Source organism: Dermacentor albipictus, unplaced genomic scaffold, assembly GCF_038994185.2.
Source record: "Dermacentor albipictus isolate Rhodes 1998 colony unplaced genomic scaffold, USDA_Dalb.pri_finalv2 scaffold_165, whole genome shotgun sequence".
Lineage (NCBI taxonomy): Eukaryota > Metazoa > Arthropoda > Arachnida > Ixodida > Ixodidae > Dermacentor > Dermacentor albipictus.
In genome coordinates this window covers 61,501-84,915 of record NW_027225719.1, presented here as the reverse complement: position 1 = coordinate 84,915, position 23,415 = coordinate 61,501, and the positions used below count along the sequence as shown (strand labels likewise).

Here is a 23,415-nt window from a genome sequence, read left to right as displayed (position 1 = left end):
ACCCTCGTGAGGCCCTTACCGTAAACACACCTCAGAGCGATTCACTTATTATCTCACCTTAGATTATTCATTTATTTTCCCTTCTTTTAATCATGTTACAACCCTGTTCATGGTCTATCCCGCACAGTAGGTTTGTGCCAATAAATAAGGCATCCTCCTCCTCCTCCTCCTCCTCCTCATCATCATCATCATCACTACATCCGAGTTTTGCCCAAAACCACACAGTGGGTATGAGCTACCAACAGAAAACAAACAATCAAATAATCAACGCCGGCATTAATTGAAATAGAAAAGAAAGAAGGCGGGCATCGTCTCAAACTGAAGAAGCAAGTTGAGCAACTAAGCTGTGACTACACATGCCATAAGAATACGACATTTGTGCAAGTCGGGGGAGCATGCAGGTGTGTATTTTTTCATGTATTTGTTTAAAGCTTGGTGATTACCCCGGAAGACTCGGTCCAGTGGGGTATACGACCATAGCCATCTACGCACATCTATGAATCAGTCATTTGGAGAGATCTTTTTCACAGCTTCCCGCTCGCTCTGATGGTGTCACGTGTTGTCCGTAAACGTGGATCTGCAAAGGCTCCAGCTGGTGTAGACATTCCGCTACATTTTTCTGCTTCTAACTACCTGCTGATCCTTCCCTATCGGACTCCGCTAGACAGGACCCGATGCAACACATGTGATTCTACAATAAACGGCGCTCTGCGCAGCAACAGGAACTTTGGCTGCTTACATATGGAAAGTGTCCTGAACCACCCCTCGTGTTTGGTGAAAAAAAACTCACTCCGCGGAGAGCATACGCTGCTGTGAACATCTCAGCCAAATTTCGGAGTCGTGCGCAGCGCGTGGAGCTCGCAAGCGAAGGGCGATGTCACCTTTTTCTCGAAAGCTCTCTTTTCAATAGATGTCTACTCTTCACTTTTTTTCTGGACGCTTGAGTTCGTAACCAGCAGATTCCCATGCGCGACTGCTATGGCCAATAGCTGACGAGAATAGTGGACAAGAACAATAGCAATGAAGAAGAGTGCTTGGGTCAGTGCGCTTCTTTCTACTGTTACTGTATATTTATTGAGGCAGTTTAATAAGCAGGCTGCAGTAATAGAAAATCTGCTTTCGAATTTCGATGAGAATTACGTACTTCCAGCAACTTTCATCTGCTCACGCTTGGCAGCGGCCGCTTGCGCAGGAATTAAACTTTAGCCACCCTGCTTATCGGTGTCGTAGCCGTCGGGTTTCGCTAGTTTCGACTACTTTTGAACATTCAACTAGTTTTGAACAACGCGAAACTTAAGGTCAGGCCACACGCACGCGTGGCATCGCGCATGAAGGTGCCGTGAAGTAAGAAAAGATAAGAAAAGCTCGATAGTGCCACTGTCAGATTCAGAGGAGAGCTGCCCGGGCGCCCGGGCCCCCGAGACCTCCCGCCACTTCGCCACTGACAAAATTGAGCGCTCAGTGAGTGCCCCCATCCTCGCTTGCTTGAGGCTGCCCAGGATCATCGAACCCTCTCCTCCGCCCCCCCCCCCCCCCCCTTTTTTCTATGCATGCATGGATAGAAGCGCACTGCTGCAGGCTGCTTTAGTTCTTAGCACTATACATAAACAATGGATGAAGTGCTGGAGCGCGAAAATAACCGTGTCAAGTCAAGATCTAAAGGCGCTATGACCTGCACGTGTTGCCTTTCGCTGTTTCAATGTAGTAGTTCTAGTGTGATCCTAAATGTACTGCACGTTCTCTCGTGGCGTAACCATCAGTAGCAGAAAAGGTAAAACAAAAGATGGCGTTTCACATAATCATGCTCTTACCTGACAAGACGCTGTTCCGTTGAACTCCGGATTGCAACTGTTTAGTGACGTAATAGTCAGTTATTTATACATTTTATTGCGTCAGCAATTCTATGGGCACTCCAGGCAAATTTTCGTCGCCGACGTCACCCTGAGGTGCTGAACAAATTCTAAGTGCAATAAGATCCTATCGCCCCCCCCCCCCCCCCCCCCCCCGCGTGCCGTATGTTGTGGATGTGAGGGAAAGCGTGCGAGGCTGCCTGCGCCAACAAGGATGATGCCTTGGTGATAAAACGCGCGCAAAGCAGGTTAAGGGGGGTGGGCGGTGAGCACGCGGCACCGTCGTCAAGTGCGTGTTTTGGGTGGGGGGGGGGGGGGGGGGGCTTGTGTCGCCTTCGCTAACCAGGCCATGGCTGCGCATTGCTGTCCGTGGGGCTGAGCGCGTACACCTCGAGTGCCCTATATTGGAGGTAATATCCGGCAGATGCACAAACTGGTCGAGCTGAGATACCTGGTAGCTGCTTGTGCGCTGTCCTCTCTGGCTCCTAGTGCGTAATTTCACGTTTCGGAGAGGGCTTGAAGCGAGAAGGAGTAGAAGCGTTCACTTCTACTTTATCATGCCTTTTCATCATGCCAGCGTCCTGACAACGAGTGTTCGCGGTGATGGAGTGAGATCTGTTCATGTTTGCCTGTGCGCTAACTTTTAATTGCTAAGCGAATGTTTATTGCAATTTATACTGCCGCTAAAACTGCAAACTTTACTTTGTGTAATTAAGAGAACATGAGACATCCACCCAATCGTAGCAATTGCTGCAAAGGAAACTGATACGGGTTCCGCGAAAGAAAAGCCTCGCAGTTGAAGAAAATTCGTCCTGGTTCGGGGCTCGAACCCAGGACCACCGCCTGTCCGTGGCAGCTGCTCTAGAATCTGAGCTTACCAGGCGGTTAGCAGATGGCAGGGAGAAGTAGAATTTGTCAATAACTCGAAGCAAAGCAAAGAGTTTGATGTATTGTATTTTTGATGTGTTGTAGCAACCGCTACGATTGGGTGGATGTCTAATTTTCCCTCAAATAATTACTTCTCTCCACCTTGCCGGTTTCCGCAGAAGTATTACATTAAATTACTTTGTGTAGCTGTCTAATACTTTGCTGTCGCTACAAATGCATTGCCAAGCCATGCTTCACTCTTTGATTCATGCATGTTGTATATAAAACTCTCAATGACTGGAAAAACTATGTTCTTTCAGCAGGCTAGCACCACTAGCACCAATGGCAACATGGCGACATTTTTCCTTTTGATGTAACATGCTCCGAAATGTTTTGTCGACAGTTACCAGACCACTTACCCTTCAAAAGTGATCATCATAGTTTTGACCGAGGCTCACACTGGGCGATGTATTAGGGCTCGTATAAAACCTACAATGCTTAGTTAGAGAGTAGCCGTTTGGAACTCAGTAGTAAATGTCGGCTGCGCCGTTCGGTACATTGGAACACCACTAGTGCTGCAGGAGCGCTACCACACACCCTGGAGTCAGCACAGATCACATGAATAGTTACCGGGCCTGGGAGCTGCTAACAAAGTCCGTGCGTGCGTAACACTAACCATCGGCGCTATGCGCAGCAGTTCTCTTTACCGTCTTGCACCAAACCTCCCCATCTAATCTACGTGATCCGTTGATCTCGTACGGTGATTGTGAACATAGCACTAGTTTAGTTAGACGCGAGGAATGTCCCCGAGAACTAGTATCGCTCCTTTATCAGACATTTGCTAATAACGAAAGGAAAACTTGTGTGGGACAACAGAGCAATAGTTTGGCACCCCGTGACTCATTGGCACTCATTTCTAAGGCCACGAACATCGTTCTCAGTGAACATTATCGCAGTATCGCCATGTCACTAGGAGTACCTAAGTTCGCTTCTCGATGCAGGGTGGTGAGCGCGGCACATTTCCCTTCGCGGCCGGGAGGAAACAAAGCTCGCAGCGCAGCTCTGGAAGTGGTAAGGATGAGACACCCGGCGGGGAGAAGGGCGCTTTGCCAGGAAGTAAGAAGAGCTCGCTTCCAAGCTCCGGAAGTGGCAAGGAAGGGACGGCCAACAGGGAGGCCTTGCGAGATGTTAAGAAGAGCTCGCTCCACAGCTCTGGAAGCGGCAAGAAGGGGACGTCCGGTGGCGAGCAGGGCGCCTTGCCGGGAAGTAAGAAGAGCTCGCGGCGCAGCTCCGGAAGTGGCAAGCAGGGGGTGAGCGGCGGTGAGAAAGGCTCCCTGCGAGGAAGCAAGAAGAGCTCACTCAGGGGTTTCCCAAGTGGCAAGGGGAGAACGTCCGGCGGCGAGAGGAGCCCCTTGCAGCAAGACAAGAAGCGCTCACGCCGCCGCTCTGAAAGTGACAAGGAAGCTGTGTCCGGCGGCAAGAAGGGGCCTTTGCCAGGAAGAACGAAGAACTCGCTCCGCAGGTCTGCAAGCGCTAATGAGGTAGCGTCCTCGCCAGAGCGCGCACTGGCGCCAAAGGAAGCCCCAGGTCTGCCTCGAATAGCTGAAGAGAAGGCGGGCCCACTGACTGTAGTAGAGGTTCAGCTATACTCCGTTCCGGAAAGCGAGCAGTGTCTGCCATCGCTGCCACCCAACGAAGGCTTGCCCGCCCTTATGGGCTTAGAGGACCGGTCAGCGTTGACATCACCGCTTCCCATGCTAGCCTATGACGTAGAAACAGCGATGGCGTCGATGCTAGCGAAGGTTCCTTCACTAACGTCGAGAACGAAGGCCACGCCGCGCTCGTCAAAAAGTGAGAAAGGCTCAGTGCCTTCGACCAGCGAAAATTCCATGACAGCAGGCGACAAGGTCATGCCGCAGGAAGGAGAGAAAGTCCCGCCCCCATCGTGCGCTGTCTCGCCTGGTGTTCCGTCTTCGCCTGCTAGAAGCGATCAACAGAATTTGGGCATTATCGGGTTGGCGGCGTTCGTCGTTATGATCGTTGGCGTGCTGGTCCTCATGATGCTGCTGCGACGCCACGCCACCCCTGGTCGTTGGGTCAGTGACGCGGACAGCGACTCGTCGACCACATGCCAGTCCGAACAATGCGCGCACGTCGCCAGATTGCTCTTCGAGAGCATGTCGGCGGACTCCGAGCCCTGTGACGACTTTTACGAGTACGTGTGCGGCAACTGGAAGCACATGGTAAGTAAAACAGCGGTTCTGCGAGATCCGTGGTTGATTAAGTATTTTCGACAGCAGTAATTAGGCGGGCACGATGGTCAGCCGTTGCAGCGAAAAACGTAAAGCGGATGAAGGCGTGAGCACCGTTCAACGAGGGAGCTCGCTGGCAGATATTTTCCGTGTAAGAGCGATTTATTATGTTCTAGTGCTTCATAGTTTAATAGTTCCTTGTATTATTACCTTTATAACATGGCCATTGGCAGTATCTTAAGCTACGATCCCCCGACGCACCTATAGACTCTGTCCTCAACGCAGATCGCTCTCGATATATGGGCGTGCGACCGCGCACAGCCGCCACATGCGCAGCTAAATCCACTCGCCCCGGTGCCCCCCAACGTTGTGTGCCTCGTGAACGACGGGAGACGTGGGAGACTGCGCGCTTCCTATCCGGTTCCGTCACATTCGCACGCCTGCGCTCGCACATACAGAGTAGGGAGCGCGGCGACGGTGTAATCGCCTTTGTATTTTACAAGAAACCTCACGGCGACGCCGATGCCGACGGCGGGAATGCGCATGGAATGTCTATCTACTTGCTATCGCAATACAAGACTTAAATATATATTAGTGAAAATAAATTCTTAAACATAAATTACGATACTGCGCACACTAAAATCATTAGTCCGATGAATCGACGTACGTTCTTCGAACAATTTATTATGGCAGTAGCAGTTATATGGGCTTTCCAGGATAATTTTTGCCGTCGTTGTCGCCGTCGACGTCGCTGCTAGATACCGTATAAAGCCGAAAGCCCCGCTTACACTGGTAAGGCTTTTTCCTGTCGCTCGACGTAGCTCTTCTGGTCTCCAATCTTGACAGCGAGCAGAAAATCTACGTCGCGCGACCGAAAAAAAGCCAAGCTTACGTCGATCGGTCCGAGACCGATTTTAGTCGCTGGAAAAAAGCATCGCTTGTTGCAAGTCAATCACAATGCGAGATTTTTGCTTTGCAGGCTCATGAAATCCTGGCTTCCCGATTCCCACAGTGCGTGGCATCTGCAAATTTTTTTGGGTACACACATACCTATACTCTAACACTAGCCATCAATTTGGAAAAAAACCTCCGAGAAGTAACCTTGCGAGCTTTTCCGCATGCACTGTGCATCTCGTGACTGTTGGCGGTCGAGAATGCTCATTTCGACGCGTGACGAGAGCTCCAATGGACGACCGCACGCCAAGTTTCATCCTAGACGCCAGCGCTCGTTTCTCCCCTGGCGGAACGATTTCACCTCCAACGGGTGTAGGTTTCCGCCGCCGCTTCCGCGCCCGCGTTCAGTTCGCGCTGCACGCGAGATGTCTCTTGTTTGCGACGGCGCCTCTTCGGATGACCGGAAATTATTATTGTGTTGTTAACTGTCACGACAGCAATGTAAACAAGAAAGGGTGGATGCCACCAGTGAAATTCTGCCGATTCACAAGAAAATGGTACGAAAAAAGCAGACGACAGACATGGATTACTGCGGTGCGCCGAGCGAAGTAAACAACTGGCAAACGAAGCGAGCTCGTTCATTGAGCACTCCTGAGTGTATGACGGTTTTTATATGTAACCCACATGAATTTAATAATTACTCGGTACATAATCCTTTTATTCATATAAAAACTAAGTTGTTCGACGAGCGCTTGTCCTGTCTTCTTTCTCGTGTTTCGTTTGTGTGTGCGCTGCCCAGGAATGGAAACCACTTCTGTTGTATGCGCTAGCAGTGGCCGAAGTTCACGCGTGCCGAGAAATTGAATATGTGCACGATGCATTGAACATGACCGGAGTTCATTGCCGCTTCACCACTGCACCGATCGATCGGGTTACTGGACGATACACGCCCGCGTCTTGGTCGCGCCGGCATTGCTGAAGCAGGAATGATTAATACTTTCAACTTCCGTCTCTTGAGCACTGTTAAAAAATGGCCAAGCTATTTACATTGCTGCCTCTATTCTATATTGCAGGGGACGTACTAGTTAAAGTTGTGTGCGCATATCGTACTTGTGCTATGTAGTGATATATTTTGTTTATTTCCGCACAGTGTCGATGGAAGTCCGTTGTCGCCGTCAGAGACAACACGGATTTGTAGCAAACATATTGCGAGAAACTGCAAAAATGACTTTAGCTTGTATGTGCCCTATGTATGTGCCGCATCGTATGTGCTGACGATTTTTCCGGCGGCACATACGATGTCGTTTCAAGTACCTGCTCAGCGTCACTTACATGGTTAAGCAGACGCTGCCCTTTCGCCGCATTGCAGCCATAAAAATAATCGTCAAGCGTACCGATCTTCTTAAAGGCAAATAGAAGCCTGCACGTACAGTCTGTTTCACACTTTGGGGAAAACTGGGAACGTATTGCGTCGCGATGCGGCAAGTAATGGAGTCGTGCGGCGGCAGCAGCTCGAGCAGGCGCAGACGCTCGAGGGGCGGAGTCGTGATTTGCATCGTCTGCTACGGCGGCGCGCGCTGGCCGCATTGTCGGGAAGCGTGCCACTGTCAGGGGCAGTGCACCGATTTCATCGGTACTGCGGCAACTGAGCTGATATTCTTTACTAAACGTTGTGCGTCGCCAAGCTCTGAGCCTTCATTGGCGATGGTGGAGTTCCACAAACTTCTTTCGACAACTTGCTCCATTTGTTCTTTCGAAAGGCCGGGGTACTGAGCGCGTGCACGTATATTTCTTCACTGTGTGTGCTACCGTAATAAGCAGCGACAAGACGCACCAAGATGTGCGCGCAACGTGCTCAGTCTTTGTTTGACTCGAAGGGAAAACAAAACTCAACAATGATTACTATGGGGGTCGAACACGATGAAACAAACGGATACGATTAAAGGAATGTTTTAGGTTAAGACAATGAGCTGGAAGTGATTCTTCTCGACAATCATTCACTACACCAGACAGACCCTGCCCGCCGGCGGGGAGTTGGATACGTCACGCTGGGAACTTCAGTTAGTATCGCGTCATGTCGCCAGTGGCAGCGATGACAGCGCTCATCCTAGAAGGCAGTGAAGTGTAAAATGACTTGATCAGGGATGTGTGAATTCGCAGCACGTCTCAGTCGCTGACGATGGTGGATCAAAGCCTATCCTCGGGCGACTGATAGAGGGGATGGTGCGGCAGCGATACTTTAAACGAGCCCCAGACAATCCCTGGCGCCCGGGGATTGAGGCGGCCACTCCAAGAGAGTGACTGTGCCCTCTTCCAGCAGCTCTTGCACAACACAAGCAGTGTGGATCGGCGACATATCGCGTTAGAATATATAGTCGCCTTCAAGAAACGGGGTGTCAGGAATGTATGCAATCAGTACGTCTGTGACTGCCCTGAAGCGATGAACTTACCTTCGAGGCGTATCAGTGGGCGTCGCACAACGCTTAGTAAAGAATACCGGCTCATTTCACGCGGTAACGATGAGATCGGCGCCCTGCAACTGAAAGTAGAGCGTTCCCCGACAATGGGGCCAGCGCGCGCCGCCGTAGCAGACGACGCCGTTCAAGATCCCGCCCCTCGAGCCCCTACGCGAACTGCTGCCGCCGCCTGACTCAAGCGCTCGCCGCATCGCGATGCAATGCGCTCCGAGTTTTCCCCTAAATGTGAAACAGACTGGACAACGCCCTTCGAATTAAATGTCCACGCGCACACACGTAGGCACACACCGCGCGCGGCACGAAACGTCCCCAAACACGCGCAGTGCAGGAGGTAATCAAGGCAGTGCGAACGAGAGGTGGGAGAGGGGTACCACCCGCTAATAGAATTTTACTTCGCATGCGGCGCTCTCAACGCCGGCGCAGCAGCGCTGCTCTCGGTGCCGTTCTTGTCCATGTGAACGCGCCCGAATTGCGATCACGTGCCGTTTGCAGGGTGTGCGAAGGAAAGCGTGCGAGGAGGAGGTGATGAGGATATGGAGTCTCGATCTGTCCTCCCGCGGGCCCAATGTAAAGGTCACGTGATCAAACGCAAGCGTATGGGTGGGGCATATGTGAGCGGGTACTGGGAGGGGAAGAGGCAGGTGAGCGCGCGTCCTCTCCCCTACCGAGGCCATGGCTGCGCGTAGCTATCCACGCAGCTGAGCAAAGTGCGGGCCACGCGCCGCATTTTGGAGGTCATCTGCAATGGGTACATCTGCGATGGGTGCAAGATTAGGCGAGCCGATATGACTCGTCGCTTGAAATGCGCTGTCTTTCCGCGCGCTCTGTGTGGTAGGTGCCGTTATCTGAAGCGTCGAACACGCTTCAAACGAGAGGCAGCGCGAAGCTTCCGCTCGCCGAGGCCGGCGCTCGTCATCACGCCAGCGTTGTGACAGCGAGTGTTCGTGGTAATCGAATGAGATGTGTTCACGTTTCTTTGTGCGTGCGTGACAGCGCGCTTGTCAACTCAGTTGGTAAGCGAAAGTTTACTGCAATTTGTACGTCCGGTAATACTACGAACCTTACTTCGAATTGTTTCCCAATACTTTGCTATCGCTAGCAATGTTTCGCCTTTCGGGATAAACTGCGACTTTATTTTATTTAGTTGCGTAGACCTTGTAGCATAACGCGCAGAAAAGGATCGAAATAACTATTTTTCGATTAGAATTTTGACCTTACCACCAAGTCTTTGTGGGTAAATCAATTTGAAATAGTATTAAACATTCGTTTGGCAACAAAACTTGTTTCCATTTCAGTGAAGTCTCAATTTTCTTACCCATTCAGATTCCTTTATTTGCACCCAGCAGATATCTACAGGATGTTGAGGTGGTCTGGGAAGTGTCGCCATTATTTACGAAGGGCTATTTGTCTCTTGCTTGTGTGTCGTTACGCTAACTCCGGTATTTCTAGGAACCCTTGTTGACTTTGGTGTATAGTGTTTATGTTTCAGCGGTGTAAAAGCGTGGGCCACTTGGTGTAGCATTGTGAAGAACAAAATAGCAAAATATGGAGTATAGGCAACGTTCGTGTTGTTTAATCTTGCTCTCACATCCTGTGTATTGCGCTATTCTATCGCTGACAATGTTTACTTTTTGTGAGTCGTCAGAAAGGACTTGTGTATATAAGAGTAAAGGCTTACTTGAATAACGCTGGGGTCAGTCACAGTAGCATAATTAGAAAACAGCGCAGCAGAGTGAAGAGACTCACAGTAAGCGCTTCATCTTCCGTGCTCGTCTTTATGTGATGTGTATGCTTTACTCTGCAGCTCTGCATTCTAATTACGTGTCGAGGCACAAATTTTTTTTCTGTCCTGTGTTATCGCCTCCATGCAACCTCCAGGGCTTCATTTTGCGGTATAACATATTGAACCTGATCATTGCGGTACTGAATACCTTATACTCCTCAGAAAGGCGAATTACACCAGCAGATACATTCAGGTGCGCACACGCATTTTACGATGACAGGCCAAGCTAATTTTTGTGGGCGGTTAAACCTACTAATCTAGTTGTAAAATTAACCATGATTGAGCCATATTTATAAGTTCATTATGATCATCATCGTATTTTTATGTCCACTGCAGGAAGAAGGCCGCTCTCAGCGATCTCCAATAACCCCTGTCTTGCGCTAGCTAAGTTCGAAGTTGCGCCTGCCCATTTTCCCATTTCGTCACAGCACTTAATTTTCTCCTGTTCTCGACTGCACTTCCCTCCTCTTGGCACCCATTCTGTAACTCTAATGGTCCACCGCTTATCCATCCTACGCATTACCTTGCCTGCACGGCTTCATTTTTTTTTTTAAAGCCAATTAAAACATTGGCTATACCGTTTCCTGTGATCCACACCGTTCTCTTCCTGTCTCTGAGCGTTACGCCTAACGTTTTTCGTCATATCGCTCTTTGCGCCGTTCTTAAATCGTTCTTGAGCTCCTTCGTTAACCTACAAGTTTCTGCACCATATGTTAGCGCCGGTAGAATGCAATAATTGTACACCTTTCTTTTCAACGACAGTGTTAAGTTCGTAGTCAGGATTTGGAAATGTCTGCCGTATGCACTCTGTCAAAGATTGGGGTTGATGTATTCGCACCCGCCCGCCTCCGCCGCGCCACACACTTCGCCACCTCTCTCGGCCTGCGATGGCACAATTTGCCTGCGCGGCGGCTGACGTCTTTCGTGGCCGGCCTCTGACCATCGTTACCCACCACACCGCCTGATTCTCGGAGCATCAGCCTCTCGTTCGCTTCGAAGGCCCCAGCACCCAAGGGCTGAGGCATGAGGGAGGACTCGAGCTGGTCACAAATCTGAGCAAGGCTCACTCCAGAGGGATGAGGTTTCTCAGAGGTGGCAGTCGAACCCGCCAGGCCCTCTGAGTTGCGAATGCTCTCGACACGGTCCTCCTTCGAGCGCAACAGCGCAATGTCCCTCCAACTCGAGGGCGCGCCGGGAAGACCGTGCCCAATCACCTTCGTTGGCCTCGCGTTGTCGCAGCTCTCGCGTTGTCGCAGCTCTCGCGCTTTCCTGCGCTCGCGGCGATCCGCCTCTTCCTCGCACAAAAACTTTCATACAGCTAGGCCTTCAAGGCCCATCTGCCTCCCGACGGCCGCGATGCGCTCGAATTCATCTATAAGCCCATCGGCCATCTCACGGCCTTCTTCCGCCTCGGCGGTACGCGTCTGCTCCGCCCGCTATGCCTCGTGGTCACGGAAGATGGCGGTCAGCAAGTCCTGTCGTGCGTACGCCAGTTGTCAAAGATTGTTGGTAATATATTCTCACTCTCCGAACCGGAGGAGATGGGATGGCAACAAAGCCACCCCGTGTGCATTTATGGATGTTTTGACTGCTGACCGGCGATAAGGTCCACGCCTGATCAACCGTAGACCAGAGGCATGAGTCGGGAGGCGACATAAAAACACACGCTCAATATAATCAAATAAAATCAGGCCAGATACATAATGAAAAAAGAAATACGCAAACTGAAAGCAGATGTTGCAAAGCCTCGGGGAAGGCGTGCGGGTTACACACAACACCAACTCTGACGCGACGCGTGACACAAAGCCCACCCCGTGGGAATTTCTAACACTTGCGAAATAATCAAAAACAGGACGCGGCGCAAATGAAAAATAGACGCGGCAATAAACGCGATAAACACTACACTAAGAGAACATACAAAAATAAACACGTGATGAATACATAAATGAAAGATGAAATGTGATTAAAAAAAAAGAGTCCGGCGGAAAGTTCTGAGAGCAGGTTGGAACACGAGGCTTATCTGTGGCATGCTCGCCGAGATCCCGATCTGGAGAAGCGTCAGGCTGCTGGTGCCTCGCTGCCAAAGATCTTGACGGGGTTGCACCGTCTGAGGATCTGCCGGCGAAGACACCGGCCTGGGGGTTTCAGCCTGACTTCAGCTGTCTCTCTGTGCACGACCACGCTGCTCCGTCTCCCAAAACACTCTGAACTCTGCTCGCTCGCCGCGGCTAGCCCGTCCCTCATCACGCTCTGGCGACCCACGTGATCAATCGGTCCGACAAGGCCAGGAACAATAGGGAGCTTGCCTCCCTACCACTGTGTAAGCGGCGCTGCGGCTGCGGCGCCAAGGGCGGCCATGTCGAGATGGACGCGGGCACGCACTTTGTGACACACTCCAACACATGTTTATTCTTCGGTAAATTTCCTTCTCGTGATCAGCGTCTCGTGTAATTAACTGACCTAGATAAACGTATTGCTGTACAGTCTCTAAAGGTTTATTCGCGATGACGAATTCTTGTTCCCTTGCCATGCTACTGAAGATTACCTTTGTCCTGCATATTAATCTTCAACCCTACTCATCCACTTTCTCGGTTAAGGTCCTCAATCATTTGTTGCAGTGTGTTGCCAACGTTGCTGAACAGGACAATGTCATCTGCAAGTTGAAAGTTGTTGAGGTATTCGACGTTGATCCTCACTTGTAAGCCTTCCCAGTCTAATAGCTTCAAATGAGTCTTCTGAGTATGCAGTGAGTTTATAAGTTACTTGATAGTCAACCGGCAGGCCAGTTGGCTCCCGAAGCCAACCGGACTACCGATATCTGGTTAGCTTCCAACCTCTCAAGATATCCGATTTTAAATACAAAATGGCTTTGCGACCCCCCCTAGCGCTGATGCCATTACTCGCTGTCCAGATTCCACGCACCACCTCATATTTATTGCAGCCCCAAAGTGCTCAATGTGCCATTATTGCTGCACTCCGCTACCTCTTTGTTTTCACATTATATTGGTACGCGCTTGAGGAAGCCTTTCCTTCAATCATGCATGCACCCAGATATTGATATTGTTTAACCTCAGCAGCTCTACAAAATCGTCAGCTATGCCTTCGTGCTTGAAGATGTCTTATAATAATATCCTGTCTACGTTGTGATAGGCTCCCTTAATATCTATAAATGCTATCCACAAAGGTCACTTCTGACCTATTGAAATTTCTATGCACGTAGTTAGTACAAACATAACATTCTGTAAGCGTCTGCATGTCATTATATCATTTTTCTGCACCCGCTTTAGTAGTTCTAATTTTATGGCTTACATTGCCATTCTACCCTGTGTCCCAGCTAACGTTATCCAAGCTGGTCAAGAAAAAAAAAGATCTAAAGAACACTGAACCAGATACAAATAGCTGTATCTGTTTGATCCTCAGAGGTTTGTTGACCAAACGCGATAGATGTAAAGATCTTGTCTCGCACTGTGTTTTTCTTTTTCTCATCTTTCCTTTTCGATAACAGCTTGGCGAGTGTTGGATGAGACACTTTATATACGTACAGTATCGCCTATGTTATTGTAACTGGCCTGTAAGAGCTCGTCTTGTACATATCACATTTGCCGTTGTAGATGAGGTTCGTCTTGCTTTCATGTCATCTAAACGGAGTTTTCTTCGTTTTAATCACTTGCTCTACGGAATTAGTCAGCAGCGCCTTGCTCCTTGGACCCAGCTGCTTGATTAGCTCTATTGGGATTTCATCGGTTCCTGCCGCCGTGTTATTAGGGACATTCTCCCCTGGATTTTATTACGATAGCAATTACACGGGCACTCCAGGCGCATTTCCGCCGTCGGCGTCGCCGTGGTGTTCCGCATGAAGTCCAAGCGGAATAACACCATGGATGCGCGCCCTGTGCTGTAGATGCGAGTGAAAGCGTGTGAGGGTGAGCGAAGGATGGTAACTTGATCGCACCCGCGAATACACGCAAAACTGCCGCGCGATATGCTGTTCGAGGCACTTTGCGTGTATTCGCGGGCTTCTTTCACGCTCGGAAATAGTCTTTTATGTAGCACGTATTGAGGAACAGAAAGCTGTATCAATAGTTTTTCATGTTGATCGAAAATTTTCTCATTCACGCTTTTCCTCTAATTACAATATTTGAGAAGTTGAGTAAGTAATTAAGACTAATTATGTAATTAGGCGGATTGCAAAATATAATCTGAGTATCTGAAAGCGACGGCAAGCAACATTACCTTCGTTCTGTCCAGCCACGTGGCATTTGCATATTTTTAAAACTTGGTCTGTGATAGTTGGGACATCCTGCATATACAGTTGTTTTAGCGAACATTTTCAAAAATGTTCAACGGTTTCCTGTGGCAGATTGCACAATTCTAGTTCATGAGCTGGTCTACTCGAAGAGCCGGGCATTACTTGCACAAAAAATTGAAATGCATAATGAAATGATCAACAAAAATTCACTAAGTAAGTTTTTTAACTAATTGCATTATAGCCGATATTGCAATTTGTAAATTCAAGCCGCTGAGTTCGCAAGGCGGATCCACTTGGAACTAATTCTCAGCATGACGTCAGTTTCGAGATATTAATTCCCAAATTTTTCGGAGAAAGGCACTGGCGTTCCGGATACTTTTGTGCTTAAATGAATTGAACGACGTTTTTTTTCAAAGAAAGTAAATGGAACGCCAATGGACTTCTCGGCACGTGACAACGTAATCATAATATAAAATAGTGTCAGACAGTTTTTTCTAAAAAAAAAATGAGCAATGCAACCGGTGGTAATGCGTCGTATGCCGCAGCAGCTAAACTAGTTGCCCGAGCAGAGGCTCAGCGCCGCCGCCGAGAGGACCCTGTCGTTCAGAATCAAATTTTTTGCCGCAATATATCGCGAATTGAAAACACCTAAACAGCTGCGCTCAAAATTCGCATTACTGCGTATCGCAATCGCCAATGAATTTTTTTTCAATGCTTCTAGGCTGCCATGGTCGGATATGCTTGTCATAGATCCGTACGTTAATATGGCATTCACAGGCGGTTGTCTCGACGTTTAGGCCTCCCTCGACCCGTGCGCACGCAGCTGATCACGTGAGAAAGAAAACTAAACTCAATAAAACGCAAAATAAGAAAACGATCCAGATATATCGGACTAGGTGTTTGAACAAGAAGTAAATATAATATAATTACATCATGCACTGTTTAGTGTACTTTGGTATTATACGATTATTCTCTCTTTTTGTACAATACGCACTCGCATATGTTATTACGCAGCTCTGAGAAGTACAATGTAGCCCCGGAGCTGCGCGAGAAGCATGGTTTACCTACTGCACAGCTAATAAGCAGCTGCTCGCCACGGTCCGCCGAAGCAGGCGCATAACGCATGTTTTGGCTTTCCATGCAGGGAAGCCAAGGTGACGTACTCTTCCAAAAGCTTGTCGACGAAGTCACGGAGCTCGCTCGCAATGTGCGCGTGCCGGAGGCAGGACAGACGCCGGTGCAGAAGGCAGCGCTGGCATATCAGACGTGCGAGAACATCGTCGCCCAGAACAACACCTCTCTCACCACTGTGATGCGCATCCTCCAAGAGGCCGGACTCTACTCGCCACCCGCATGGACAGGGCCGGTCAACGCTCTCAACTCGACGTTCTTCTTGGGCGTCCGCTGGAGCATCGCCTCTCCCGTAAGGCTCACGTACGCACAACGCAATTATCGAGGAATCACTCTGCGAATGGCTCCCAGCGAGTCGCTGAAGGCATACGTCCGCAAGAGGCAAAAACCAGACTTCTACGCGAAGCTGAAAGACGATTATGATAGTTTAGGTGCAATTGATAAAGACCCCAAAATCGATTACAACATGTGGATGAAAATTGACAAGGACGTGATTGAGGAGACCCAACAGAAGTTGCAGACGGTAGCCTCGGGCAATGACTTCGCCGGATGGAACGAGACTGACATCGGGGACGCGATTCAGAATGTGTCACGGCAACAGTGGACAAGCCTTCTAAACATTTACTTTGGCTACTTCAATGAATCGCTGAGGTTTTATGTGGACTCCCTGTACCTATTCAGGAAATTTATGCAGTTGCCAAATGCAATCGGTGCTCAGAAGGCGCAGGCCTATGTTAAGTGGTACATGGTGGAAGTCTTGGCGACGAAAGTGTATGCACCATGGGTCATCAGAGAATTCCAGACTTACCAGGAGGCACTAAACTACCAGTATCGCTTTTGCTTCGTAGTTGTAGAGCAGATAGCGAGCTATGCGTTTTTAGCACCCTATGTCACAAGAATGTTCACTGATGAAGTGAGGAACGACATTGGGCAACTCTTGCAGAAAGTGCGTCGATCTTACAACTCCGTGTTCGCCGACATCAACAACCTGCAATCGAGCGTCCATATGCTGCCTTCATATGCTAACAGCACCGGACGCGTTTTTGAGCTGCTGCAGCTTACAGAGGAACGTTCTCTTGAGGAAAACTATGCGCACTACGAAGACATGACCTCGGATCCACTCGAGAATTGGAGGCGACTAGTGCGAGGTCGGAGCAGCTCGTTCTGGACTCACGTATCGATGGGGACTGCTGACTCGCTTCCGTCGCACCTGCTATATTACGAGGTCGTAAGTCTGTCCTACGACTTCAGCTTGCGACCAGATGTGGCCGTGTTGCCCGCCTACGACAGAAGCGCACCCATTTTGCTGAAGCTCGCCAGCTTAGGTTCTCTGATGGCGTCCGCTATGGCGAAGGTATTGTACGCGGCGCAGATGAACCCGAAGAATTGGTACGCGACGGCTGAGTGCATCCTCCAGCAGCAGCAGCAGCAGAGCGACACGCAGAATGCGGGGACAGGGCAGGTTGTTTTCCTCGAGCGCGTGATTTCCATGGCGGTTATTGACTCTGCGGTTAGGTCACAGGTGGAAGAGAGTGAATCGGCGGTGGCTCTTCCGGGCATGCCTGAGCTTTCCGGCATGAAGCTTCTGTACGCCCTGTGGTGCTACCAACAATGTGGCGAGAAAGAAGGAAAGCTATTGTGCAACGAACCACTCAAGGAACTGAGTTTCTTTGGAGACACATTTAAATGCAGCACCGACGCAGCGATGAGAAAGTCAGCTCCTTGCACGGCAGGATGGTTTAACTTTGGTCAGCAAGCAAGGTTACGATAGCGCTAGGTTTCTTTTTTTGCGGGGTACAATCAAACATGGCCGATTCTTTGCTTTTGCGGTCTGTTTTTCTCCAGAAGAAGTATAAGCGCCTAACATTTGTTTATAGCGACTATACGCACTGTCATTTTCACCTTAAATGGTATATAAATATAATGTCTCGTTTTGCTTTAAGCAAATATTGTCGTTAATGTTAACACTGTATTGCACTTTTGTACATTTCTTAAGAAGGTGAAAATCAGTAGACATACGTTCGCTTCATAGAGTGTTTACATATTCATTGGCCTTGATTAAGCGTACACCTCTTAAGGGCCCTATGGTCTCGCAAAGTGTTACTTAGCAGATAATTCGGAATTGTATACAAGAAGCTCGTTACGCCCCAGTGAAGCAAAACAAAATAAAGCTTCCAGTGCACGCTGAAATGCAAACAAAATCTCTTGTACTCAAGTTCAAACTAAGAACCACACGTGGTCAAGATGAATCTGCATGCCCGGCATGTATCGTAGTGTAAGTGCCACTTTCGAATGTCAAATCCCTATATTATGCATGTTGGTACCACGTCCCCTTAATGGGACAGGCTTTTTGGAGCAAAATCGATTCAGCAGCATGAATATCGCAGTGATGCGCTGGCTACGTCACCTAGCTGCATTAAAAGGCGCTCGTTGTTCGGTACTACGTGCCGCTTTGGAGCAGGGGCGGATTCAGGGCCCTCTCAAGGGGGGTGGAGGGGGCAAGGGGGCTCGTCAAAACATACAGTGAGTAGGACAGAGGAGGACGAGGCTGGCTACAGGCTCAATTTTGTCAATGCCAGGTGCTGGCTTGTCTCGGAGAGAGGGAGGGGGAGATGACGACTTTGTAACAGTTTTGTAACAGCTTGTTGGCGGACTTGGGGCATCGCCTTTTTGTATCCGCCAGTGCTCGCCTTCACCCGGCTCACCCTAAAGTGAATAAGAAAAAAGTGTGCAGGAACCATCGAAGATGGCTGTCAAACTAAACGAAGCTTACAGAGTTTCGTGTCACACTGCACTTATCTCCGTGTTCTTTTTTTTCTGTCTTGTTGAAGCGTCACTATATTCCGCGGCTGTTACACGGCTGCGCCTCGCAGTCCAATACATGCATGACAGCGAGACGTGCGGCTTTGCGTGAAGTTAGTCACAATGGTGTGTTTCGCTTTTATTGTATACACTGTATATTACATACTACGTAACACACGGGTGCGTCCTTTTCGCCGCCGACCTAGGACGCTTCCCAATACGGTGCAGTGTTATCTAAAGTCTGAACGCGCTAGCTGTCACAAGGGAAGGTAGGGAAAGCTGGTAGGCTCTCACTTTCACAAGTAAATTAGTCAACGTGACGCACTTGCCAAGCGTCCCGCGCCGCTAGCTTGCGCGAGTGAGGGACCATGGAAGTCTGCTTAAGTCCTTCTGCTTCTTCTTAAGTCCTCCTTCTGCTTAAGTTAAAAATTATATTAGGCATTCCTTAGTTGGGAGTTCCGGATCGATTTTTACCATCTGGGGTTCTATTAGGTGTACTCAATGCACGGTACACGGGCTTTTTGCATTTCGCCCCGGGATTTGATCCCGCATCCTCGGGCTTAGCAGCACAATGCCAGAGCCACTACGCCACAACGGTCGGTGTCTGCTGTCTTGTTATGTATGCATATGTGCATCAATTAATAGAGCCGTGAGCTGTGTTGCTCTGGGTGACCCTTGCTCAAATCACAGCATCGCACAAGGGAATCCTTTAGAATGATAGTGTACGTGTGTTAGCCCTGTAGTGCCCAAACACAGTTCCACATCAAGGAAATTTTGAACAAATTGTTGACATATATTTCTGGCCATCGAGAGGCCATATGTAGAAGAAAAAAAAATGGGCAAGCTCGCACTCGGTCTCACGAGGTGTGAAACAGCGTTGGCACCCCCAGTTGAAGAGCGAGCTCGGCGTCTCTTGTACTCGGCCGCCCGCATTGTAGGGTCTTGGCATAATCGTCGATGCTTCGCAGCGACCCTGGCTCTCTCTCAACTGGCGTATTCTGAGTCTCCGCGTAGTCGTCACCTCTTGGCTACGGCCTCTCTGGCCAAGTACGTCGGATCTGCCCGTCGTTGCCATTGTTGCTCCCGCATCGCAGGAAGTCTAGCTTCGCGATGCGCAGCCTCTTCTTCAGGAGTACAAACTTTCCTAGGCCGCCCCAGGACGTTAACTGACCGAGCGCCGCGGAGCACAAGCTTTCATATGCTTTTCAAGGTCAAGCAGATGCGCATTCCTAACCGTTATCACGGCGCATGAGCAGATCTCCGCGCGGCGGCGAAACCGGCTGCGAGCAGTATCTCCATCGGTGGGCGTCGGTGGAGTTTTGTGATACGCGGTCGATTTTACGCCGAGCAAGAACAGCTTCGCGGTTAATAAAAAGTCGCACTTTCCCCCAAAATGCGAATCATTCATTGCGATAGCAAATTAGTAGACATCTATATGAAGTATGAATAGTAGTTTTACCGGCCATATAAGCTTGGAAACATTCGCTTACTAATTAACAAGCATTGGTGTCAGCACGCACAAACAAACATGAACGTATCACACTCGATGAACATGGACACTTGCCGTCAAAACGCTGGTGTGAGCAAGCGTCACATCAGGAGCTACCGAAGGGGAGAGGTGGTCTGTTGCTTCAACGCAAGAGTGGCGAGAATACAGCGCGCGCTGAAGTATGAGCCGTCTGCAGATGCATTTCAAGATAGAGCGCGAGACCGCGCACGGTCGTGCATTGCACACACTTGCTGGTGGAATTGAGGCCCGCCTTCCTTGATCCCGCGGTGCCTCCCTGTTTTTGTCCGTATATGGCGGGCGAGATCCAGCCGCGAGCCTCAGTTCCCCTTGCGCCCGGTCGCGAAATGCGCAGTTGCTGCTGGAGCATAACGCCGCCCTCCATCCTATCCGCCCTACAACCTTTCGCGCGACGGAAGGCTGCGCGTTTTCTCTCCGCTTGCTTCCTTCGCGCGCGCCAGACTGAGCCGCAACCGTCGGCTTCTCTCGCGTGCTTTCACTCGCACATACAGCACATGACGCGCGGCGACAATGTCATCGTCCTTGGACTTTATACGGAACATCAAGGCGACGGCGGCGTCGACGACAAAAATCCACATGGAGTGTCCGTGCCATTGCTATCGTAATAATATGATGTCATGCCCTCTATCGAAAGTTTCATGGTAGCCTTGTCCTATCTCATGTGCCAATTCCTGTGATATAGTGCAAATTGCAAATTTGAAGTGCTGTGGCAAAGTGTGATCCATTTATGAGGGTGCTGCACGACGTATGTTACAGCAGTAGGCAGCGCAACAAGCTCTGTCACCGCTGATGTTTCCAACTGGTACAGTTGGTACTTTGGTTAGCATAGCCGTTATGCCGACGGCAGCTGTAGAAATTGCGGACGAGGCCTCCAACCCATCGATATAGGTGTTTATTGGGCCCATGTACTCATGTCTCATTTAATAATAGCAGCGCCGTATGTTTCAGTCATTTTTGGCCACTGGGCCTGCTCCGTAACCCCCATAATATGAAGGCGCACTTGAGGCTGTTGGAGCCACCACATGGGAGATTAAGACTTTGCTGCTCATGTATGACCTCATGGAAGACAGCCTTGATGGGTGGCGATAAGTTCCGAAAATGGGGCTCGAGCTCCTTGTGAGGGCACGACGACCACTAAGTGATCCAGGATGCAAGTGCCATGACGAATGTGCGTCCTCAGAAATTTTTGTGCAGATATTGACGCACAGCGAGGGAGCCCTAAAGATGTGCGCAATGTCTGACCCTGTAAGGTCTCAGACGAGCATAGAACTTGCAACTATTCGAGGGCACCGGCAGGCTGTAGTGTAAAAAAAATCTCAGAAACCAGCAGACAACGCCTATCCAAGTAGCAACAGAAGACCAATGAGAGGCACAGCTGAAAACCCAAAACCTGAGGACCAACTTCGGCTGGTGAACAGGCCCAGGCTATCAGCACAGGCTCACGGCTACCTGAAAGAGGGTGGCCGCCCACCTCTGAGCATCAACAGCTTGGTCTCCGAAATAAAGTTTATTCACTCACTCACGGCCCTGTATAAACTGCAGCACAGAGCATGCACTTGTCTGCCATGTTTTCCCCACAGACGAATCTCAGTACATAAGCAACAGGCGACAGTCTCTTTTTAAGATATCTGCAATAGGGGCTCGACATAATATTTCAGTTGATTATTACACCAAAGGATTGAATCACTTTTTCATAAGTTATAGTCCATCTACTGGTGGGACTGAGAATGAAGGGTCATGGGTTTGCGCGTGAAGGCAACACGTTTTTCTCGACGGACCAGAGAATAAACATTTTTATTCGGTGAATGAAGCTTTGGAGAGGCGTCCTCATTCCAGAATGCCTTGAGCTCGGGCCGCGTCCTGGGCCCTCGCAATCAGCTGTTGCTGATCCTCGAGGTCGGAGCTGGCCAAGGCTCTCTCCCAAAGCTCGTTAGTGGGGTAAGGGTTCGGAGGATTTAATGGTGCCGCTCTGCAACCCCCTACTATGTGCCTGAGGGACCCGTCGATGGACCATGTTAAGCTTTGTAAGGAGATAGGCTGATCTCAGAGATGCTGAACTGCAGAACTCGAAAGACAAATGCCAACCTTACAAATTTCTATGCTTGCCTATTTTATCTGGAGTTGTCAAGCGCTAACGACCAGCTTGTCAAGGAAAAAATATTTGCACAGCCAAGCCTGTGGCTTGCAGCCCACACAGCGTTCTACTTCCGTGGTTGCCCTCACTGTGGCATAGTTGGCAATGCACAAGTGGAGTTCGTTGCTGGTTCAGTACACAAACTCCTCAAAAGTAAATCCTAATAACTTTTTTTAAGAGTGATTGTCGCCCAACCAGTGGCGTAGCAACAGGGGGGGCCGGGGGGCCGTGGGCCCCGGGTGCAAGGGGCCAGTGCAAGGGGCAAGGGGCCATATACGTCTGAAGACCCCTCTATCCGCCGGCTACACCCTGGGAGGGGTGTGACAGAAGACCTATGGGCCCCGGGTGCCAGACGACCTAGCTACGCCACTGCGCCCAACCCTATTGTCTTCTTTTGTTTCACAACGTGTTATCTGGACGAAACAGGAACAGCGGTACACACCTAGGGCCCTATAACGTAAAGCTATTCCAATCTCCTGACGTCAAATTTGCGTAACCACCGACGCAAGCACCGGGCGGTAACCCGCAGCGTTGTTTGAAAAGCCCATTCAAACGCTCTCCTGGTTTATAGGAGATCACGTTTCTTTGCTTTCGGAGTGAATAGCGTTGCCTACATTGAGCAGATTTCCTATCGACTTGCCTGACAAGAGGCGAGGAGCACGCACAAGTGGAGAGGGATTCGATGAGGCCGAGCCAGCACATTGAAAGTAGATAACCGGCTGAAGAGGGTGGCGCCAGCATCTGTGATTGCTGCGCTTTCCCTTACTTATGCTATCTTCGGCTGGTCGTTTCTGAGCGCTCTGGAGCGGCGTTGTCTTCGGCTGGTTGAAAGAGGGTGCGCGCCCTGCGTTCGGCTGGTTCTTCGCGATTGCTCTCCTCCATATTGGAGCGCTCTGAGGTGCTCCGAGCCCTGTCGTCGGAGCAGTCATCGAGATTGAAACGTCATCGCAGCGCCGCGTCGCTGCTGTTGGCGACGGCCCACCGTAACGTTGGCAACCTAGGCCACTGCATGCTGGCGTCTCGACGAACGCTCCTCCCGCCGGCACGTCCGTCGGTTTTTCCGGCAGCGCCGGGAGCTTTGGATAGGCGAATCATCGGACGTTCGCAGTAGTCACGTGGTTTCGTATCGGCAATTTCCTCCTCCGAGAGCGAGTCGCACGTTCGGCTTGCGCGCTTGTCCCCTTCCTTTGAGCTCGGGAAACGCCCGATCTACCCGACTCTGCTTCGGGGCGTACAGGCGACCAGTCGAAGATACCATTAGCTTGCGGTGGCTGGTCGAAAATAGCGGCGGCATGCAACGGAACGTTAAAAATAACGCCAGAACGGATCCTCAGGAAAGAATAGTCGGCAATGTGATGTCGCATACGTGCTGAAAGGGCTCGATACTGTTATAGTGCCACGGAAAAATGTTTATTATATCCAAATAAATCCATGCTCCGCGGCCGCTC

General features: G+C 50.0%; 1 protein-coding gene across 1 annotated transcript; it reads left to right on the top strand.

Moving 5' to 3' along the window:
• The first annotated feature begins 289 nt into the window (after positions 1 to 289).
• On the top strand, positions 290 to 17,643 carry LOC139053709 (uncharacterized). The gene is made up of 3 exons (XM_070530516.1): positions 290 to 401; positions 3,719 to 4,960; positions 15,517 to 17,643. The coding sequence occupies exons 1-3, from the start codon at positions 396 to 398 to the stop codon at positions 17,272 to 17,274; spliced, it is 3,006 nt and encodes a 1,001-aa protein (XP_070386617.1). The 5' UTR covers positions 290 to 395; the 3' UTR covers positions 17,275 to 17,643.
• Positions 17,644 to 23,415: the final 5,772 nt, after the last annotated feature.